The 23,393-nt window shown below is 32.4% G+C and overlaps 1 protein-coding gene across 1 annotated transcript in view; it reads left to right on the forward strand.

Moving 5' to 3' along the window:
• LOC143193398 (ATP-binding cassette sub-family G member 1) overlaps nucleotides 1–23,393 on the forward strand; it is a 49,781-nt gene that overhangs the window by 17,733 nt on the left and 8,655 nt on the right. Inside the window, exons 2-4 of the mRNA XM_076399600.1 lie at nucleotides 5,199–5,316; nucleotides 13,773–13,962; nucleotides 22,984–23,129. Coding sequence (XP_076255715.1) covers nucleotides 5,199–5,316; nucleotides 13,773–13,962; nucleotides 22,984–23,129 — 454 coding nt within the window. The remainder of the gene's footprint in view (nucleotides 1–5,198; nucleotides 5,317–13,772; nucleotides 13,963–22,983; nucleotides 23,130–23,393) is intronic.

Consider the following 23,393-nt stretch of genomic DNA (forward strand, 5'->3'; position numbering starts at 1 on the left):
TTATTTACCTCCTGAACCTATTTACCAGCTTAATATATTCGACATTAAGTCTAATTATCACGATAAAAGAAATAAGTAAATAAAGCTGTATATGCGCATGCGCCAAAACCACAGATGTTGTGGAGTAACGTATCCTAGAGTAACGATAGATTAAAGGGAAAGGTCTATGAGCAAACACATGTTATATATCTCAATTTAATTATATTCATCAAGCATAATGAAATACTTACTATTTAAATTAAAGTTAGGTATAAGAAGAACAAAACACATTCTTAATTGCACTATTATTCCAATAAACTAATAAGATATATTCCCGTTTAATTAATATACATAAATTGGATATTTATCAACAACCCTTATTTAATTATCAAATTGTGTATTGAGATCAAATGAATGAAACAGTTAAAGAAACGAATATAGTTTAATTCTATGAAGGTCGTTTATTCGGCCGACTATAGATAGGAGGCCAAAATAAATAAAACCAGCTGAGGTTTGCTTCGACATACCCAAACAAAGAATGTAAACAAACGACAAGCGGCGTGACCTCGGTTTGATGACGTATCGGACCGAAAAAAGAAAGACCCACTGATACCAGCAACTCGACAGATGCAGGTCAATTAAACGTGGACGCATCAAGCCAGATGTTGGGTTAATGCGTATCAAGAATGTTATCAAAGAGAGACAAAGGATTGTCGTTTATCTATTTTAAACATAGGAAATTGCTTAATCTGTATATATTTCGCTGTCGTGTCTCGATTTTCATAGTAACTGATTATGCAATAAATAAAATTAAACCGGGAAAATTTACGAAAAGGAATTAATCTTTTTTTTATTAATTACATTGTAGCGACCTTGAGGCATGTCGAATTTTACATCGTGGAATAACGGTCTACAAAATACCCAGAAATTAATCCCAGGTGTTGAACACAGGTGCCAGCAGCGCCAACTAGAACCCGATAACGAATAGCTGGCAAAACCGAGACGTTTATTTGGGATGTTATTGAAGGGTATTTCATTCATTCAGTGCTCAACCCTCGTTTGGTTTAGACGTGTCACCATCGACTGCCCAAGCCTCGTCAACAGGTAACTCCGCTGCCATCCGTTTTATCATTTGTATTTTTCACATTTTTATATAGCCAATAAATAACGGTCACATAAAGTAAACACCACTGTTTCACTTAGTTTTACCTCCATTCACCGAGCTACCTCATTTACCCGAAAGAACTAAACAGGTACAAGAACCGATTAGCGAGAAGAGCTCGCGCCACTCTGGATCCTGATGATAAACGCGTGGCACAATGCGCCATCAGAGAAGTCAGGGACAGGGTTAGAGCCTGCAACAGGAAGAAATGGGAATCATTTCTTCAAAATATAGGCAATCTCACTGCCCCGAATGACCCCTGCCGCCTGAAAAATTCGAACGCAATCCCCCCTCTGAAGGCTGATTCCTCTACGGATATCGCCTTTACAAATCTCGAAAAAAGCCGAGCTCCTCGCTAATTCATTCGAGAATCAAATGTAATGCAATCCATCTCTTGGGCCACCTCCTTTCAAGTGAGGATCGGTGACGCAGTCTCCTCTCATAAATATTTCCGCAGGAGTCCCGCAAGGTGCTCCACTAGTCCCAGCCCTATTCAAGCTGTATATCTCTGATTTTCCACTCCACAAACTTTCTCACACAGCATTTTATGCAGATGGTATCTCTTTCTTCACAACCGGTTATTGTCCCGACGCTATTCGTAACAGACTCCAAGTCCAGCTGAACGAAGCGATAGCGTGGTACAAATTGTGACGGCTACAGATAAACCCGAGCAAAACTCTGGCTATTCTGTTCCAGCGCAAGAAGAAGTTCCGCGCCTATCGCCTCCAAATTGATAAAGTCCCTATACCCTGGCTCCAGAAAGTTTCATACCTCGGCCTCCAATTCGACCGCAGATTCCAGTGGTCAACCCAAATAGAGCAAAAAGTCGCGCGGGGCCAAATCTGGAGAATACGGTGTATAGTGCAATACTTCTTTCTTCGCCAAATGAGGCGTTTTTTTTCTGCAATTCTGCGTCGAATCGGCCCAATAATTCGGTATAGTATAGCACTGTGACTGTGACTGACTGTGAGTGTGTGAACCGTCTTCGTAGATCACAATTGCCTAAAGCAGACAACATCAAGATTGAATCTTGTAGAGTATAGCTCACTCAACTGGCGAGTCCTTGTCGTATAATTTTGCAATAATTTCATATATACATATATATGTACTACTGAATTGAATGAGATTAAATTTTTAAAAATAATCACGTATCGACGACTCTTTGTTTCACGGGCCACTTGTCACTTATGAGACATGATACATTTTAATAATTATAATACGTACTTACAGATATATAGTTTAAATATATTTAACGATGTACAAGTTATCAACTAATTTATTATTGGTTTGAATTGATTAAAATACTTAAGGTCGTTCACCCAGTGGCTTCAAATAATTGGTCGTAATTTATTATTGGATTTAGCCTTTGATTATCACTATAGTAATTAAAACTAATTATGTTTGTGGACAATAATACCGATGTTTTTCTTTACAAATCATAATGATTGTTGGTTATTTGCGTGCATATAACTAAAAAAATATGCAAGGGTTTAGAAAAATGTTTTAGGAAATAAGAGCCGACAGCGATATAAAGCGAAACTAAGGAAAAATACAGCAATATTCACCAGTTCCGTTCACATTTATGCTATTGTTGCTGGTATAGATCGGCTTTCTTTTTAAAATGCAGACAATATGAATATCTTTATGCCTTTCACTATACCTGTGATATATTTTCAGGGTACTGACATTTGTAGCAGTACCCCACACAGCTGTCCTTGCTACAGATCTCATTTACCGAAAATTAGGAATCAGTCAGTGTTTTTTTATTATTTACCAATCTATAAAATTAGTGTTACTAAATTACTAATAATACTTTTACTAATAATTCATACCTTACGTATGGTTTAATGCGTATTTTCGTATAGTTTGCTACTAATTTTACCTGTTAAGTAGCAAATCACTACATAGTATAAAACAAAGTCGCCTTTTCTGTCCCTATATCCCTATGTGCGCTTAAATCTTTAAAACTACGCAACGGATTTTGATGCGATTTTTTTCAATAGATAGAGTGATTCAAGAGGAAGGTTTATATGTATAATACATGCATAATATACTAAGGCAACATTGCTAATTTTAGAGGTTTCTAACGTGATGTCGTAAATTAACCTATTTTTTTAGGCTTATTTAGCAATTAGCAAAAACGCTGCCTAACCCTACGAGTTAGATCAAATTACTGTACTACAGTATTGTACACCATAAAAAGGTCTACAAAAAGTCCGCGATGGTATATGTTTATCTTTTAGGGATAACCCACATTAACCATTTTTATTGTTTACTTTTTACGTGAGAAAATGGCTTATTTACGAAGCTATTTTAAGCAATACGGCATTAATTCTTATCGAATTAAGTACCTTAAATACAGTGTGCAATTAATATAGATCAATATGGTTCCTTACAGCATGTAAATTAAACAAATATTTTCGGAGATAATACAAATTTAAAATTTGCGTTTAAAAATGTGTAATGTAATAAAAATTGTATGAATTTAGATATTCCAAAGATAGCAGGAAATCTTCATAGTAAGTATAGGGGAAGAGGAATTGTTTTACTCCAAATTTAATGCGTGCAATCCAAGGGCAGTAATGAATGAACCAAAAATACTGGATCGATTTTAATCATGTTTTCATTGAGTGACATAGGCATATATATTTTATGCCCGTGCAAAGTCGGAGCGGGCCGCTATGTTTTTATATACAACGTTCATATTTTTTCTGTAGTGTATTTAATTTAGTATCAGCATTGCACCCGTGCGAAGCCGGGGCGGGTCGCTAGTAATTATATAAACTAATCGAAAAATAATGTAAACATAAAATGAATAGAAAAATACCATCTAACCACTACCCTCGTTGGTAATAGCGTTTGGACAATAGGCAGTGAAATGGAAATCTGGAATACATGAAATTCGAAAAGATCTGAGAATGGACAAAAGTATGGAACCGATGAAAATTAATGTAAAGAGCTGTATTACATAACATATATAAGTTGGACCAATCTTTAATGAAGTAAATGATAATGAAGTTTGAAGTAATGAAGTAGTTCGTAGTAATGTAGAGTCAATCTATTGAATTAATCAGTTTTTTGTTCATATTATTTTGTCTGTCCCATAAATGTTTAATTTGCATGGTTTTATAATTTGTTAATTATATTAAGTGCTTTAAAAACTATTAGACAAATAAGTTGTATCAATCAATCAGTCAATCATTACGATATCGGGAATCTTTTCAATCATTTCTGAAGTGGTAAACTCACTTGACCCTTTTGAATAGGCTTCATTAAAATTTGCTTGTACAAATTCAACTCTACAACATTTTAAGATTGATAACGATGGTGCAAAGTCCATATAAACTTTGATGAGCTTCTTTTATATTCGATATCTTGATTTGTGTTATAAAGAAAAAAATTTATGATTGGTCAATATTAAATATTTTCATTATTACAAAATAGCGATAAGTATTTTTGTTTAACAAACAGAAAAATGCAGGACATAGAAGCTTAACAGTTTGTTGTGTTGATGATATCTACGAAAAGTATTACTTTTAAATATCGTATACAGACTAAAATTATTTTATAGCACATCACCATAGTCGTCTTTTCAAACTGATATTTTTCTTCAGATTTATCCATTCACAGCAATGAGCAATTAATGTTTCCTTAATAAATCTACCCAAATTCTAATGTAAAACAAAAATTATTTGGCAGTATACCCTGAACTTTTAGTTTTTTAGCAGCAGTTTAGCAGCAGCTTTTTTAGCAGTTTAATATATCTATGAGTTTTAATTTATAACTAATTATATTAACTATATAGAATTTTGTAAGGAACCTTGATTATACGTCCATTTTTCCATAATACATAATACATTTTGTGTTGTTCCCCCGAAACCCACTGTTTTTCAGTTTTTTAATATAACTATATAGCTCAGACTTCTAGCTATCTAGAGCTTATATTAATAAGAATGCATTAGCTATATAATCTTAGAATATAATAAATGTAGCTATTGTTAACGTTATCATTATATTTTAAATAAGCTTATTAATGTTAAAATGTTATTTTTTCTAGAAAGGAAAAAAATTTTGGACAATATAAATGGCGAATTCTTAAGTGGCGAGTTAACTGCCATTATGGGACCTTCAGGGTCAGGAAAGTCCACTTTAATGGATATTTTGGCTGGTTATATGTAAGTATTATTCCCCTTATTATTTCTTCTTATAGTGTAAAAGTTTAACATACGAAATATATAAATTAAATAATTGTACAGTAAAAATATTTGAATTTATCTGTTATTATTTAATTACCACATGCGTAGTATATCACAGCTAATTTTAATTACCTATATCAATGAGACGATTTACTTTTATCACTATGTTAACACTCTAATCATGACATAAATTGATTTTATAATTCCCATAGATTTTGTACGTTAATATTTTTATTGTGAGTTAATTTTGAGAGATTTAAGTGTTACTGTATGTATAGAGCATCATATAGAGCATATAGAGTGTATCATATAGAGCCTATATTAAAATGTAAAGGAGAACAAAATGTATTGACTACTCTGTAAGCACTCCAATTTTTCAACTTAATGACGTTCTGAACGTCAAAAATGTTGATATATAGGCAAATTCCTAAACCTGGTTAGACTATGTGAAGTTCAAGCGCTTCCAGAACAGAATATCAAGAAATGACGTTGTTCTTCCTTGAAAGCATAAGCCCAACATGAAAATTGGAGAAAGTGAAGCAGTTTAAGTAACCATATTGGTGCAGAACTTGAGTATACATATATATATATATATATATATATATATATATATATATATATATATATATATAAATGTATGTTCGCCGATTTCTCCGTCAATTATGAGCCGATTTTCAAAATTATTTTTTTATTAGAGTGCACTCGAGGTCGTTTCATTGGAACCAAGTCACGATCTGTTGGGGGGAAGGGGGAAAATCGAGGGAAACCCTCAAACTTCGAAGGCATATACAATGTTTTTACATATTTTCTTTATCTAAAATAATCAGATATTTGTATATAATGTTATTACTGAACTGATGTGAAGGAAAAATTGGAAGTCGTTCAGTGTGAAAGCTATTCAGATTATTTTTTAAGCACTAACCATCGATACAACAAGCTGTAGAAACATTATAGGTAACTGCTTTTGTGTTGTAATGCTTAGAGTGCTTAGCTCACACGCGGAGGTCGCGAGTTCGATCCCCACGGCGACAACAATTTTTGTTTTTCTAGTTTGGTTAGAACATTGGTCAAATCACCTCTAATCGTTCCTTATTTTTAATTATTGTTTCTTTATTTCTATTATATTACTTAACTAAATAAATGTCTAATTTATTGAGTAAATATCTAACACCAAAAGAGTAAAATGAGATATTTTTAACAAAGAACTTGAACCGACTTCAAAAAAATAAATAGGGAACTCACTAAAAGGAAAAAAAAGTTTAAAAATAAAATATGTACGTAATAATTCTTGTAGTAACTAAATAAAAATCAGTTTTTAATCAAATAATACAAAAATAATAATAGAATTTAATTATAAATAAGGAACAAAAAAACTAATGTAACTATTTGGACACGGCACCGATTTCAAACTGATTTTTGTTTAATTTTTTTTTTGTGTCAAAAATCTGAGTTGATTATTTTTTACCTTTTATTGAGTTCCTTATTTATTTTTCGAAGTCGGTTCAATTTTTTTATTAAAAATATCTCATTAGAGCCTAAGAACTATTAATGAGAAGTCTCGTAGTTCGTACGTTTCTGGGAGAAAATACATCAGCGTAAATATAATTTAAAAAAAAAATTGTAAAAAATGTTTATCTCCCAACTATAGCAGCACTAACATTCTACTGTTGATCTCTACAGCTCTAACATACACATGCCCGTCCCTATTTCTACAATATTTCATACAGTTTAGAAAGATGAAAATAATCTTAAATCTAGGGCGATTATATTAATAAATATCCACTCACACTTGGTTTAATTGCCAAAGAGTTCTATGAAATTCTACCCCATATATCATCATCTAGTTGTAATGCATTTGCTCTTATCTAATAATGTCAACCAGTGGCTTCTATTCATTTTAAAACAATAACTAATTTCAATCAAAATTTTAATTAAAAATCATTCGAACCCTGTAATTTATACCATTAAAGTGATTTACATGAAAATGCGAGGAATATCAGACCGAACCTATATAAAAGCATTTAACAATGACACAAAGAACAATATAGCATGACGAAATAGAGATTCGATAGCCAAGCGAACTACCGCTGCTGAATCATTACAACGGCAGGTCGGTACATTTTAAGTACATCTGCACCGAGAATAAACAAAGACCAATCCGGTACATCGAACATATGGTAGTCTTAGTTCGTTCCCGATTGGAATGCTTTCTATCTATTTTATTCGCTTTCGGTAACAATCTACGTAAAACAAACTACATCAATTTTATTATGGCATCATATCCTGGTTAATATCCATTTTTTAAGTAATAGTTATTGGTTATTGAACATCAATACATAAAAACAATGATTTTTTTATTTATGTATAAAACTACTTGTAATAATAATTAATTATATAACGACTATTTATTAATATTGACGAAAAAGGACTTTTTGGGTAAATTTTCAAATAAAACGTCTAAAATCAATAAGAAAAATATTTTTTGTGTGGTAAGAATATACAAGATTATTTAAATGTCCTTAAATATCTTGAAATGTGATGTTTCATGGACTCATTTTTCCTAATTAATTTACATGAATTTAGCTACTACATTGGAACATCTTTTCGGAAAATGTTGATAGATTAAATAATGATTTTTTTCGACGAATAAAAGTCGGCTTTAATTGTTTATACACATTAATAGTTTTAACTAATCGTTATATATACAAGGTGTCTAATAAGAAACTTTATATTTAATGTTAAGGATGTCGAAATATATCGATTTTTTGGCGTATATATCGATATTTTTGTTGACCGCTTTTTCTTTGGAGAAATATCGATATTTTTTTCACAAAATATAGAATAATCTTTGTTTTTGATGAAGGGCTTCTTGATGCTTTCATTTTGAATTACCCAACTTTGCACTCTAAACCCAATAGTTTTGAATATCTCTTGAAATGATAGTAACAGCGTTCAATTGTCTGATATGCTAAGTCAAGGTCTCTGACTGGCATTCTGGAATTTTAATCCTGTGCAAATAACAGTGTAACGATGATCCACGCATCGGAAACTTACCGATCATCTCGAAATACTTCTGCTTGCCTTGTTTTACTGCTTTCCAGAGAAACTCATTTGAAGACTCAACACCATATAAATGCCCTGTGATGGCATGTGCAACCTCTTTTAGTAAGTCCATAGTCAACCCAATCATTGAAAGTAATAATGACGATATTAGTCGCTATATAAAACCACTGAAGAAAAGGAATATTGCCCTGTAATATTCCTGGACATCTCACAATTATTTGGCCGGATTTTTCGGATGTAGTTTCGCATGGTAGTGTCTTGGAACCACTCCTGTATCTTTTCTACGTCAAATAAATAGTATCTGGAAGAATTTCCGACGACAGTCAACAGGACAAAAACCATACCTCTACCAAGGGCTGTAGAAGTACAAACTGACAGTCAACAAGATCAACAAATGGACTAAAGGCTGAAAAAAAACGACTTAATAGCTCGAACTATGTGCATGCCAATTTTGCATTATAGCAAAATGACAAAAACCTATTTACAACATTTTAAGAATACCGATTCCCCAAACAAAATCAATGAAATACCTCGGCATCCACCCCGATAGTAGGTTAAATTGGAAACATCAACGATAGACAGAAAACAAAGCAGATCAGACTCAGAATTCAATTTTTTTTTTTTTTGGCCTGGAACCGTGTAACCGGATAGGGGAATCCTAATACGGATACCTGGTCGGGAAGACCTGCAGGAATAAGCGAGTTGGACTGGTTATGTGGAAACTGGCTCTGGGCTACCCACTAAACCCCACCCTATCAGCTGATCCAATGACCCTAACTGACACTTCTTACTGTTAGTGAGGAGGGTGCCCGTAACCGGTAACACCGTTAAGAGGCACAAGGGCCAGGCAAGGACGTGGCGTCGTTATCATACCATGCAGCTTGCGGTTCATGAGTTAATCGCTCGCCGGAGAAGGTCGAGACAATTTGGAGTTAGAGCACGACGGGGTAGTGTCGGCTGTGATAGAATAAGGCTACGAAGAGCCGAATGAGTTATTGGCCTAAAATGTCGGCCAGCTCGGTAATACATCTATTGTCCGAAAGACGAAGAGTGGAAAAATATCTCGAGTAAACCTCGGATATAAAATTGTGAACTTGGGAGACGTCTGTTTCTCTATAAATTTGATTGTTCCTGACGAACCAAAGACTTGAAGACGTTCCACCTAGCTGGGTGAGACGTATTTTAGATAGACACTGGAGCCGTATAGAACGACTGATCGAACCAGCATCTTGTACAGGAGAGATTTTATAGATAGAGGAAGCCTGCTGGCCCTGTTGATAAGTGGTAACAGCAAATTAACAATACCTTGACCTTTATGGAGGGACTTTTGAATGTGGGAATTCCACCTAAATTTGGGATCAAAGACAAGACCGAGATAGGTGGCTTCTTCTGACCATGGGATTTCTGCGTTCTCGATTTTAAGATTCAGAATTCAAGATAAAAATATTGGTTTATCAGTTAATTATAAAGCCTATTTAGACTTCTGTGGGGCAAATATCTTTGGGATAGTTCTTCGATTAATTACCAAACCTTAACGCTACGTAACAACAAAGAACTGCGCGATGACCTCGAAATCAAATTGATCTAGAGTTATTCAAGTTGTACACTGGACTTGCTTGTATATTAATACATACTCAATAGAACAATACAAATAAATGAATTTGAAAATTTAGATTGTACTAAGCACATCCAATATATCCAGTGAGCTTTCCAGTAAGTCTTCAGTAGGATGGATCATACGACAGATTAACTGTATACACCCAATCATTGCGAAAACAGAAGTTCTTCGAAAATTTACTTTCTTACTTTGAAAATTTCTATATTTAACATTCAAAGTTCCGCCAGAAAATTAATTTTGTAATTACTGTAATATATTTTTATATTATTAGAATATAAAGTATATATTATTTGTTTACCTTTTTGATGATTTCGCAAACATTTTAACTTGATCAATTAAGAAATATATGGATTAACAATTTACAATAGTGGATAACCAACCATATCTTGTTCAGCGTTATCTGTTCAAATAGTGCGGTAATTAAAGGTTTCAACAGTTTCCGTGATATATACTTATTTGTTGTGTAAACAAGAAACATATTGGGTTGGCCTTAACAACGTTAACATCGCTTATTTTATATAAAGTTTATTGTTAAATGAACGATATGAAATTAACCTAATGTTTTAGTTTTAGGAAAATGTAAAAACTTATGACACAATATATTGTACATCGCTAGACATCACTTAGTAATATATTCTTAAATAAGTAAGCGCCCTTACAAGATCCATAGCGACAACTTATTCAAATGATCAATATTTTTATCTAGAAATTACTCTTTTCTGTATTACAAGGAAATGGCAAAAATCTAAATATATCACTAGGCGAATGACCAATTTAAGCAGAATTAGCTAAATACCTCGGCATATCCCTAACGTCATGTTAGGCAAAAAGCAGAGCAGATTTGATTCAAAGTCACTTACTTACTTTGTACTGGTTAGTTGGAAGATACTCTCAACTTGACCAAGAATGAAAGAGATTCAAAGAGTCAATCATGAAGCCAATTTGAACCTATGGGGTGCAAATATGACATGAGAGTAAAACATCAAACTAACTAGTAGTGCAAGTACAACAGAACAGTCGTAATAAATTAATATTTTAAATTAAGATTTTACTAAACATATCTAATGTAAGATGTATACGTGTGCTACTAATAGTACCAAAAAAACAATTTTTTTAAAAATATTATTATTTTTGTTCACAGTGGTATTTTATTAAATTAATTATGTTATATACGAAGACAGTAAATATATAATCGTGTAATACATATGGATTTATCATATACATTCCCAGAATTCCATGCCCCTGAATTTTATTCAAGTAAGTTAGGTGCACATGCACTGAAATAGCACAAACCAGTCATGCAGATATTTTTGCAAACGGTATATAACAGAAAACCTGTTAGTTATCTGAAAACCATCACTACTTGGTACTAAATAAGTATGTTCATAAATATTTGCAATTGGCCATGTTATTGCATTGAATATCACATGTTCAATTGATTCAAAACATCAAGAATCAATATTATATTAATCTTTAAACTGAGGGAAATAGAACAGAGATTATAAATAGAATAGAATTTGGATCATTATTTTAAATATTTAATACAATGACATATAAACATAGAATTCCATAAAAAAACCAATTTAGGACAATTCTTATCTCCAATTTAATAGTCAAACACAAAATTAGAATGTTACGTAAACTTAAAAAATACACAAACATAATACGAGACGAGTCTTTTATGTTTTGAGATTGTTATAAATTGTGTTGTGCTTAGAAAATGGACTTTCGATTTTAGAAAGAATATTTTAAAATATACAATTACGTAAACTTAAAGCAAAAGTTAAGAAAATCCTACACGAAGATTGTTTTTAATATTCCAGGTTCTTGAAATAAAAATGCGTATATCTACTATAGATAAGCGAATATTTTAAAAAATATTTTCACAAGATTTTTCGTTGAGCAAAAGTGCATTAATGAATTTGATTCAATTTATTTCCCATCATATCAAAGTGGATGGGTGTATAATGCTATATAAAAGGAGATTTTTTATAATAATAGAACTGACTGAAATAAAACTTTTTTTTTTGAAACATGGTGTTATGAGACAGATATTTTCAAAATAATTTCCAGTATTTGTCCAACAAGATATAGAATCAGATACCATCAGCTTCATTTCTACAGAAATAATGCAGATAATGCTTTAAACATCTAATTCATTTTTTAACGTCTTAAAGATTGCTCTCCTTCCAAATTCTGTAATTATGTTTATTTGTATAAATGATAAACTAAAAATTTCAATCAAAAACATCAAGTCTTCAAGAAGTAATATGTATGAATAGTTAACGAAGTGATATCAATACAAAATGGTTTTCACCATCCGCCAAATGACTTTTATCCTTGCTGAAAGTGCATGGGGTGAAAAGTCCCGCACCTGACACATAGATGGCGCTAATTTTATTGCATTTCAGTTAGTACTAACCTTCAAAAGAAAGCCCTTAAAATTTCATGATATTCTACCCATACGTTTGTGAGTTATCGTGCTAAGAGTGACACTATTTTTATTATTTTCAAAACAGTGGATCAGTATAGGGAACAATACCGTTCAAGCGAAGCAATGGCTTGAAAACTGTTATAAGCACTCCGTCCCTTTAGAAACAAGAACAAAGTGTTGGTTTGCTGACTTCAAACGTGGTCGTAGAGACACCGATGATGCAGAATGCAGTGGACGTCCAATGTTTTGAATGATCGAAAAGTGAAGTAGCGTGAGTTAGCTAACATCGTAAAGAAACATAGATTTATCACTTCACTCCGGTCATCTGAGTAGACAGCAACTGATGATTCTCGTCCAAAGCTTCCGAAATGACAACAATCAGCTGGAAAGGTAATGGCCTCGGCATTTTTGGGATGTGCGTAGTGTAATATCCATTGACTATCTTGAGAAGAGAAATACTATAAACTGTAAATCTATAATTATATAGCGTTATTGGAGCGTTTGAAGGCTAAATTGCAAAGAAACGACCGCATATGACAAAGAAAAACATTTTGTTTCATCAAGACAAGGCATCGTGCCACAAGTCCATCCAAACAATGGCAAAACTACATAAATTGAACTTCGAATTGCTCCCACATCCACCGTATTTACCAGAATTGGCTCCCAGCGACTACTGGCTGTTTGCATTCCTCAAAAAAATGCTCAACGGTAAGAAATTTCGCTCGAATGAAGAGGCTATCGCTGAAACTGAGGACCATTTTGAGGCAAAAAATAAATCGTTTTATGAAAGTGGTATTGAAATATTAGATTTTTTTTGGCCTGAAACCAGGAAGGGGAATCCTGTTATGGTTACCTGGTCGGGGAGATCTGCAGGAATAAGCGAATTGGGCGAATTGGGCTACCTACTAAACCCCACCCTATCAGCTGATTCAGTGACACTAACTGATACTTGTTACTGTTAGTAAGGAGGGTGCCCGTAGCCGGTAACATCGTTATAGGCACAAGGGCCAGGCAACGATGTAAGTTGCAGTCTTCGTACTAACGTACTACTAGAGGATTTTGTATGAAAAAATGGCAACAATAACGATACTAGTTAATACGATACATTGTCTCGTTTTTTATATAGATCTTTCATTTTCTTGTCAATGACTAATACGAATTGTTGTTTGTTACATTATATTCTGGGTGTTACAAAACATTTATGTTATTTCCACAGCTTGGTGACAAAATATTTAGTTAAGTTAAAACAACTGAACGTAGTTTCAATTGAAAGAGAACTTGATTAACAGTTAATTAGTCCCGACAATTTTTTTGTTCTAGAACCAGCGGCAAAACTGGCGATATCCTAACAAACGAAGTCGTACGTGATGAACCATCTTTTAGGAAAAAGTCTTGTTACATTATGCAAAACGACAATCTTCAGCCGTTACTTACCGTAGAAGAAGCGATGACAGTCGCAGCGTGTCTGAAACTACCCTCGGAGACTACAAAGACTGACAAACAATCTAGAGTAAGAGACAGTTTCTATTCAAATTAATTGTTACAATGATTTATAATCTTTCATAATAATGATATTAGTTACATAGTTATTTCGATAATTTCAATGAGATTTAAAATTGTCAAAAAAAGTCTACTCATTGAGATGCATGTCATTGGCACTAACTTCTAATTTTGCCACTTTGCCAGTTCTTGTAACTTATATGTATATTTGAAGAGTCTAACATATAGTCAATTCAAAACAGCAGTGACAATGTTGACGGAGTAACTCTGAGTTTCAGCACATTTTGGTTTTGACATATAACAAAATTTAATCTAAATAAAATGAGGAAACAATGTTTATGTATTATAATTTATTTTAATATTATAGTACATCGAAAGCATATATTATCGAAGAATTTAAAATTACAATTAATTATACAACCACAATAATGTATAGGTTAGAGTTGTTTTATTATATATACATTGAACTTTTTTCCACACTAGTATAGGTAGAGTTCTAGGTGCGTTTTTTATGTAGTGGTATGCCCCGAAGGCCTAATCCACCTAATTAACAATTATATATCTGAGTAATGTGTTTTACTTTCATTAGAGAGCATATTTTTATTTTACGCATAGTTCTTGTTTCCTTCGATGGAATGTTTCCTTGTAAAGTCATTATGATATTACTATGTTCCTCCTTAACGTTCTTCTGTTAATACCTATATACATCTTTCTTGATAAAACTAATTTTCACACAATCACTGCAATTTCCTTAATGCATTTGCCATATTTGCAAAACAGTTAGTACTATTTATCTCTCATACATTTTAACCAAACGTTCATGTATAGTCTGAATAATAACACACATGCTCATGAAGCTCTCACACTCTATAATACAATTTCCCACAATTAAAGTATGTTAACTGTATACTGACCTTAAGTGGTTTCCCCTTTCATCACCCTGTCTTGGTAACCATCAGCATTGAATAATAAACAAACATTCATAAAGTTTTATTCAATCACTGTCGCTTTCAGAGCCACTTATATCATATATATATATATATATATATATATATATATATATATATATATATAAAAATTGCTCAAGATCCTACCATTTGTTAATTTCTGATTCAATGTGTCTGATCGAGCTTATCCAAACCGAAGGCGTTATTTTCGACGATGCCTCTTTCCATAAATCCAGACAGTTCTGGTTTGAATATGCTCCTCGACCTGAATGTCTATTGTAAAACGGAATACTCCGTGGCCATAACGTTCAGTAATCTGATCTACCATGAATCTTTTCTCAGGCTTACTTCTAAAAAAGCAAATTACATATAAAGCAATTAAATATTTCATTGATATTAACCGAGTGCCAGTTTGAAATAGATCATTATTTAACAAGGGTTCCTCGAAACTTGCTTTATGTACTTTAAACCATTTCTTAATTGCACCCTTCCGTTGATGCACTTGTTGGGATCTTCTCCACAAGTGTACTATGATATGGTGCATTATACATAACAATAACTGAAGGCTAGTACAAGTTCTCTAAAAGCTGATTTTCAAACCACTGCACAAAAAATTTATGGTTCATTTCTCCATGCTAGTCGTTCTTGGACTTAGAGGAAAACACTAATTCTGCACAGGAATAAAATCATTCCTGTTTCCAGCATGAATAACTATATGTCTGCAATGAATTATTAATAAATGTTATGACTAACAAAACCTAATGGATAGTTGTTCCAACGTTTATCTTTTTACATCAACTTTTGTTGTCTTAACACCATATTTATTATGATCTTGCTAAGACCCACCCATTGTACCATTCTGAAATATCCATATCTCATCTAAATATACAAATTAATATAATAATTCTTCCTCGATTTTGTTATCTGTTTTTAAAAATTGTATTCTTTTAAAAACGATGTCTGGAAGTTCCATTAAACCCCTTCGAGGGTTATCTTGACACCACTTAACTCCTATATTACTCAACAGTGTATGATGAGTTGTCCTACATCCCTCAAATAGCTGTATATCTTTTGGTTTTTTATGGATAATTTTTATGGATTAACAATACTTTTAATGGACTAACAATTTTCTCTGAAATAATTTTATTAAATTATGTTTCGATTAAAAAAACTACTATACTTGTTTTTATACATTTTGTATATTTGATCTCTCATACAGCTAATCTCAAGCTGATCTTGATTCGTCACCTGTTTCGCCTAAAGATGGACTCTTTTTGGCGAACTTAAGGTTATATTTTTATTTTTTGGGATATTTTAGTGATCGTGTCCGTACTAATATTCAGTGCAGCTGCAACGCACAAAAAAATATATTCAATAATAACCACGATGATTTGAAATTTATTAAAACAACGTTTGCCGGTTTATAACCCGTAATTAAAATATTTTGAAGAATTTTGCAGACGCTTAACTAACGAATAACTTTTGCATGCTCTTTCGGTTACATGTTCGAACTTCTCTAATAGCATTCTATCTCTTTTTAAATAGAATAAAATGAGAAAGAAAATATTGTCTGACTGTAAAACGAATTTTTTAACTTTTGACAGACACATATTGGTGACGTGCATCACTACTGTTTTGAATAGACTATTTATAAAATATATTTTCTTAAATACACAAATTAAAGAAATGTATTCGTCAATATAATAACAATAGCGTTGCAATAACAAACCAGTGTTACTTTCTATATGAATATGTATGTTATAAAAATCTTCAATCAAGTGGAATTTTAATGTTTCTTATGCGAATAAGCGCATCGAATGATATTTTTTACTTTCACTGCATTAATTTTGTCTTAAATATAACTAATTTACTATAGAACTGAAACTAATTTGCAAAGTTAACAGAAATAATAGGATAGACCCAGATAATATCACCCAGATGTAAAATAACGACAAACTGCGAATTATAAGCTACAAAAAAACCAGCGAATATAATCAATAACTTTATGTGGGGTATATAACAAGTCAGTGATACTAGAGATCTCACTAGCTTCAACGACAAAACCAAAAATAACCGCATTTTTGTAAAATGGAACCATCGCACAGTTAGCACTGAAAGTGCTCTACATTTTCTCCCTTTATCGATTTCAAAAATAATTTTTTTCCCGAATTTCTTTGAGCATATCGGACTGCTTTTTCTTCTTTAAAAGAAATATAAGCCAACAAGCCAAATAGTTCAGAAACCGCTCCAGCTTCATTACGTCTGTTAATAAATATATGTATATTACATGTAACAGGTCAATTGAAAGGTCCTCGGCCAGGCACGTAGATGGCGCTACTAGAATTAAATCCATATATTTTTAGTTAGCCCTAACCCTCAAAAGATGCGTGTATAAATTTGACAGCTGTCGGATCATTAGTTTCTGAATTATAACATTTTGAGTGACACAACTTTCGTCATTGTGAAAAAAATGGATAAAAAAGAATTTCGCGTGTCGATAAAATATTGTTTTTTGAAGAAATACAGCTGAACCAAAAACCTGGCTTGATGCCGAGTTTTCGGACACTGTCCCAAGAAAATCAACCATCAAGGATTGGTATGCTAAGTTTAGACGTGGTGAAATGAGCACCGAAGACGGTGAACGCAGTGGACGCCCAAAAGAGATTGTTACCGAAGAAAACATTTAAAAAATCCACAAAATGATTTTGAATGACCGTAAATTGAAATTGAATAAAATAGCAGACACTCTAAAGATATCAACTGAACGTGTATATCATATCGTTCACGAATATTTGGGTATGAGAAAGCTCTGTGCAAAGTAGGTACCGCGCGAGCTCACTTTTGACCAAAAACAACGACGAGTTGATGTTTCGGAGCAGTGTTTGAAGATGATCAAGCGAAATAAACCCGAGTTTTTGCGTCGATATGTGACAATGGATGAAACATGGCTTCATCATTTCACTCCGAAGTCCAATCGACAGTCATCCGAATGGACTTCACAAAGAACGCGCTCCAAAGCATGGGAAAAAGCAACAGTTGGCTGGCAAGGTTATGGCGTCTGTATTTTGGGATGCGCATGGAATAAATTTCATTGACTATCATGAAAAAGGAAGCATCATCAACAGCGACTATTACATAGCGTTAATGGATCGTTTGCAGGACGAAATCGACGAAAAACGGCCTCATTTGAACAAAAAGAAAGTGCTGTTTCACCAAGCCAATGCACCGTGTGTCAGTGAAAACGATGGCAAAAATTCATGAATTGGCCTTCAAATTGTTTCCTCATCCACCGTATTCTCCAGATCTAGCCTCCAGCAATTATTTCCTGTTCTCAGATCTCAAAATAACCCTCACGGGGGAGAAATTTTCTGGGGGAATGTGTTTTACTATGGTAGGACGGGGACTTTTCAATTGACCTGTTAGTTGCAAGAGTTTACAATGAGATGCGTTTTATCTAACGCCATTTATTATAAATCCCTCAAAATTAATTCACTGTTGACGCATATTATTTAAATTATCTTTTACGGCATAACCAGAATAATTTATTACATTTTACTTTGTAACGAATTAATGTTGTTTCAAGAAAAAATAACTATAAATAAACATGAGCGAAATTTTAACTAATAAAATGTTTTTGTGTGCATATTAAGTATCAACGGAAGTAACGTCATCATATTCATTATCATCATCATCATCATGATTTCATTCTCTAATGCGTTACGTAATTAGTATAGTGTAACACGAAACCGTAATGGCTTGCCTAATTATAGACCTCGTCTACGATATTTTTACCACCAAGAAACACAACTAAATATTTGCCCTGAGTGCTCAATATGTACAGTCTAAAAATGCATTAGATGTTGGATTATAAGTAAAAAATATTCCCTCAAGAAACACGTACTCATGAAATAGTTATTATACATCATTTCAAACATATTTTATTTAATTTTTTTTATTAACCTCTTAGAACTTCAACAATCTGCCCGTGGGCAATAAATATTATCATATAATTTCCGTTATATAATATAAATATCCTGATATGTAAAAGATGGCTTCAATGACTGACCTGCTGTACAACTTATAATTTAAATCTTATTCTAGATACTATTCTAACTTATTTTAAAGTCTATCCTAACTTATTCTAAAGACTATTCTTATTCTAGAAATTATTAAATCTCACTCTAAGCGTCTATTAATCAGTTCATATGGTAATTTGCCTTTGAGCCTATGCTCTGCAATACCATCGCGCATATTTATGTGTTTGGCAAGTGCATTGGGATGCACTAATAGTTTTTCAGAGTACCTCGCACTAACAGTTCGAATCACACTCGTTATGGGTTCTAAGGGGATATCGCGCTGAATCAATTTGTTGGCGATGTAAATTGGGTATCGACGATGACTCGCAACACTTTCTTCTGGAACTTCTGGAGGATGGCTATGTTAGATTTGCTAGTTGTTCTCCACAGTTCAATACCATACGTCCAAATGGGCCTAAGTATTGATTTCTACAACAATATCTTGTTATCTACGGATAATTTAGATTTGCGCCCTATCAATCAATAAATTTGGTTTAAATTAAGCTCAAGCTTTTTGCATTTTGTCACTATATGCTTTTTAGATGTCAAATGTCGATCAAAATGCATTCCCAGATATTTAACATTGTCTGCATGCGGAAGTTCATAATCAGTTCATTTTACTGGGACAAGTTCTTCTACAAAAGGTGAATGTCCCAGGGATAGATTGTGTCTCATTTGCTTTGATATGCCACGTTTTCAACCACAATTCAGCTTTGTTAAGATGAAGTTGGAGGTTTCTTGTGGCTGATATTGGATCCTCATGGGATGATAAAACCGCTGTATCATCAGCATATGTGGAAACAGTAGTGTTTCTTGATATTTAATTAAAAACTAATTATCGTGGATGAAAAAAGTGAAAACAATATAACATATCAAATGTATTTTGCGCGGAGATTTATTTAGTAAAAAAATATTCCCAGAAAATATTGCATTTCAATGAAAATCTCAATTCTCAATTCAAGTCGTTGACAAACTTGTCTTAGTTTGGTCGTTTTAAAAGTGGTAACTTTGATTTGCAAAATATTTTTTTGATAACATCTTTATTACATATGCTTAGAACAATCTTAATTATATATTATTTTATTACTATATTTAATTTGTACTTGGATTAATTCACAAGCAAGACCAGTGCGATATAAATACATCAATATGTATTCATCAATTATAAAATTATAATAATTTAAGCTATACTTTACACTAAAGATATACAATTTATATAAGTTAGTATTGTTTGGTTCGTGTCAATCTGATATCCTGCGCGTTGTACAGTAGTTATATTGCTTGTAATCTTCTTTCGTGTTTTGGAGATTTGGAGCTATTAAGTTGGATTTTCCAATCTTTCGTCCATTTGTAGATTTTGTTGACTGCCACTTGTACTTTTTCTATTGCCCTAGACAGAGATATGTCGTTTGCCATAATAATTGTGTCGTCAGCAAAGCTTCCAAGTAGTTTTTCTTTTGTTATTGGAATTTGCAAAATAAAAAAGAGACATAATATTTTCACCTTAGAAAAATTGGGGAAATTTCTCAATCCATCGTATAAAACACTTCAGGAGATATCAAAATTATTCAAATTATATTGACAAAATATCTTGCAGTTTTATTTGAAATATGTTGTTGAATTACTCGTTTAATTCATTACATAATTCGCAACACTTGGTCAAGTCAATAAATAAGTCGTTCTTTAAGATGTCAGTGTTTCATGAAACTGATATCAAATAGTTCCTGGGTATTCTTTATGTTTCTTTAAATAATTGTAAATTGTTTGTTAATTACTTATATTATACTTGTATATACAATACTGTAAAATACCATCATGACATGGCAAATGATAGCTTGAACATAGTCTACGGCCACTGCAATCAGTGTTGGTCCAACTTCCTGTAGGCTATATTAGTTACCAGCAACTTCAGTCAGCTTTTGGTAACCTTTCACCTTGAACTGTGATGCTTGTGTCAGAAATCCACGTACTAGGAGTGTTTTTCATAGCTTGAATGTTTCCTAAGTGGAATAGTTTATGGTTAATGAGCTTTGACCACCTTCAATCCACCTTTTGTGACCTTACAGCTTCAGCTGCGATATTTTTACCCGAATCCGTTTAACAACACCAGAGAATGCTTCGAGTAACTGCGGAATGCTTTGTCCAACACTCCCTCGCCAATCTGTCTTCTTTTCATGATCATTAACTTGATTAATTAATTCAAAAAGCCTTAGTGTTCTCTCCGATATCCGACCGATTACTTGATGAATTATTTTATTTTACTTTCAAATATTACAACTTATATAAACAACATGAATTAATTCAAATAACTATTTTTATAATTAAACCACCTAGTTTTTGTGCAATGTCTTATGTTAAACACAATTTGCAATCAGAAAATGTCTTATAACAATTTAATTACCATTCATTGCTATTTATAAGATTTGGGATTTTTGGGCAACACATAAATTCCGCGACAAGAATACTAATAGAAACGCTCCGACTGCATATTTCTAATTATTTTCGCAACATACACAAGAAGCACTATTTATACCTTATGTGTAATAAAAAACAAAAGCTTGATTAGTTGACCACTGAAAATTACTTACAATTCTTCGAAATAACCTTCATCATGATATACATATTTTTGTAAGCCATAGAACTGTTTGTCAAAAATTTTTTTTCATTAAGAATCCTTATGACCGTGAATCATGGAGTATCAAATCAGGAGTATACGACGGACAGGCCTATTAATTTTAGTTTTTGTGTTAAACATTTTGCTTATCTGTTTTCCTTGTTTCGCCGTAATCTTCATGAAGTATATTGTCGTTTACCATTTAGAACCGACCATTTTGCATTCCTTTAAAGGCTGTTTTGCTACTTTCAAATTATATGGGACCAAACATCATTCAATATTGTATATATACTGGCCTTACTAGTATCTAAGGTCGTATATTCTCATATTATTCCTTTACATTGTCATTTTTTCCTCAGTATAAATGTTTTCTGGCTCGATAACAGAATTTTCTCGATCTTCACTAACTTTCTCGCTATAGTTTTCATGATTAAACTCTTTTGATGGTGGTAAAGGATGTGGTTTTATCGCCAACAGTACAAGTGAACGGATCAATGCACTTTGGTCTTGATAATACAGATCGAAAGTCATCATACGTTAATTGATTTTACCAGATTTTTAACAGTATTAAACACAATATACTCTTATAATATGCACAAGCAGATAACATTTAGTTAAGAATTCATTTTAGGGTCGATGCATTTTTGTTTATCTAAAAAATATTAAAAGAAAATATTTTTTCTTAATCATTCACAATTCAACGTAAAACAGATCATTTTTATTTTTAAAACAAGTTCGTATCTTCTCTGCCTGAATTCCTGAATCTGTCAAAGTATCTCTTGACATTCCTTAATAGTGATGAACATATTGTGATATTCAATACTAGTTCATCTTTTTAGAGCTAGGTTCTTTAGTGGACTCATCAAGCTCTTTTCTCTGTATTTCATGAATTTCGAATTCTCAACATTCCTATATATAAGCAGAATAACTTGGTCACTGCAAATTTTAACAATAACAATAACTTTTTTTAATTAGAAATAAAAGAAATCATTTTTAGGAAAGTTCTAATGTTCAACTAAACTTGGATTTTATTCAGTATAGTTCCTTTATAATTAATATTATTGATTAAGTATAAGTGACTTATCATAATCTACAAATTTAGATAATATCAGATAGAATGACAAAGTTGATTTGAAACTTTTTTTGATAATAAATATAAACTGTTAAATAACCTTGAATCCTTTAATGTTCCAGAAGGATTATAAACACTAATTTAGCGTTTAAAATAAATTCCTTAATAATGACGATCAACAAAATGATTAATGTATTGAATGGTCACTTTTTGTATCAACTACTCTTACTAAAATTAAACAATGACAAATAGAAGTTTAGTTTCTGTATCATTTTAAAATTATCTTTCTACGAATTCAACTAATTTAAACAAGTCGTTTTAGGTTAAGGAGATACTAGAGTCAATGAATTTATGGATTCACAGGAAAGTGAGGACTGAAGCACTCTCGGGAGGACAGAAGAAACGTTTGGCAATAGCTTTAGAATTATTAAAAAATCCACAGGTTATGTTTTTCGATGAACCAACGAGGTAACTATGAGTTGAAGTTTTATTTTATAATATATGTCTCTACTGCTTCTTCGTACTATAAATGATGAAGAAATTTCGAAAAAAATTTATAACAAAAATATTTTTGAAATTTCAAGAAAAAACCTTTTAAATTTTATTTTCTTAAAATATCTCTACTATAACGAAAAATATTTGTTCTTTCTTCATTCATTTACTAACCTTAGTTAACAGGGCAATTGAAAAGTCACTGGCCTAACACATAGATGGCGCTACTAGAATTAAATG

This window comes from Rhynchophorus ferrugineus, unplaced genomic scaffold (genome assembly GCF_030347505.1).
Source record: "Rhynchophorus ferrugineus isolate W39M unplaced genomic scaffold, kcgeb_rfMv2 rfM3, whole genome shotgun sequence".
Taxonomy (NCBI): domain Eukaryota; kingdom Metazoa; phylum Arthropoda; class Insecta; order Coleoptera; family Curculionidae; genus Rhynchophorus; species Rhynchophorus ferrugineus.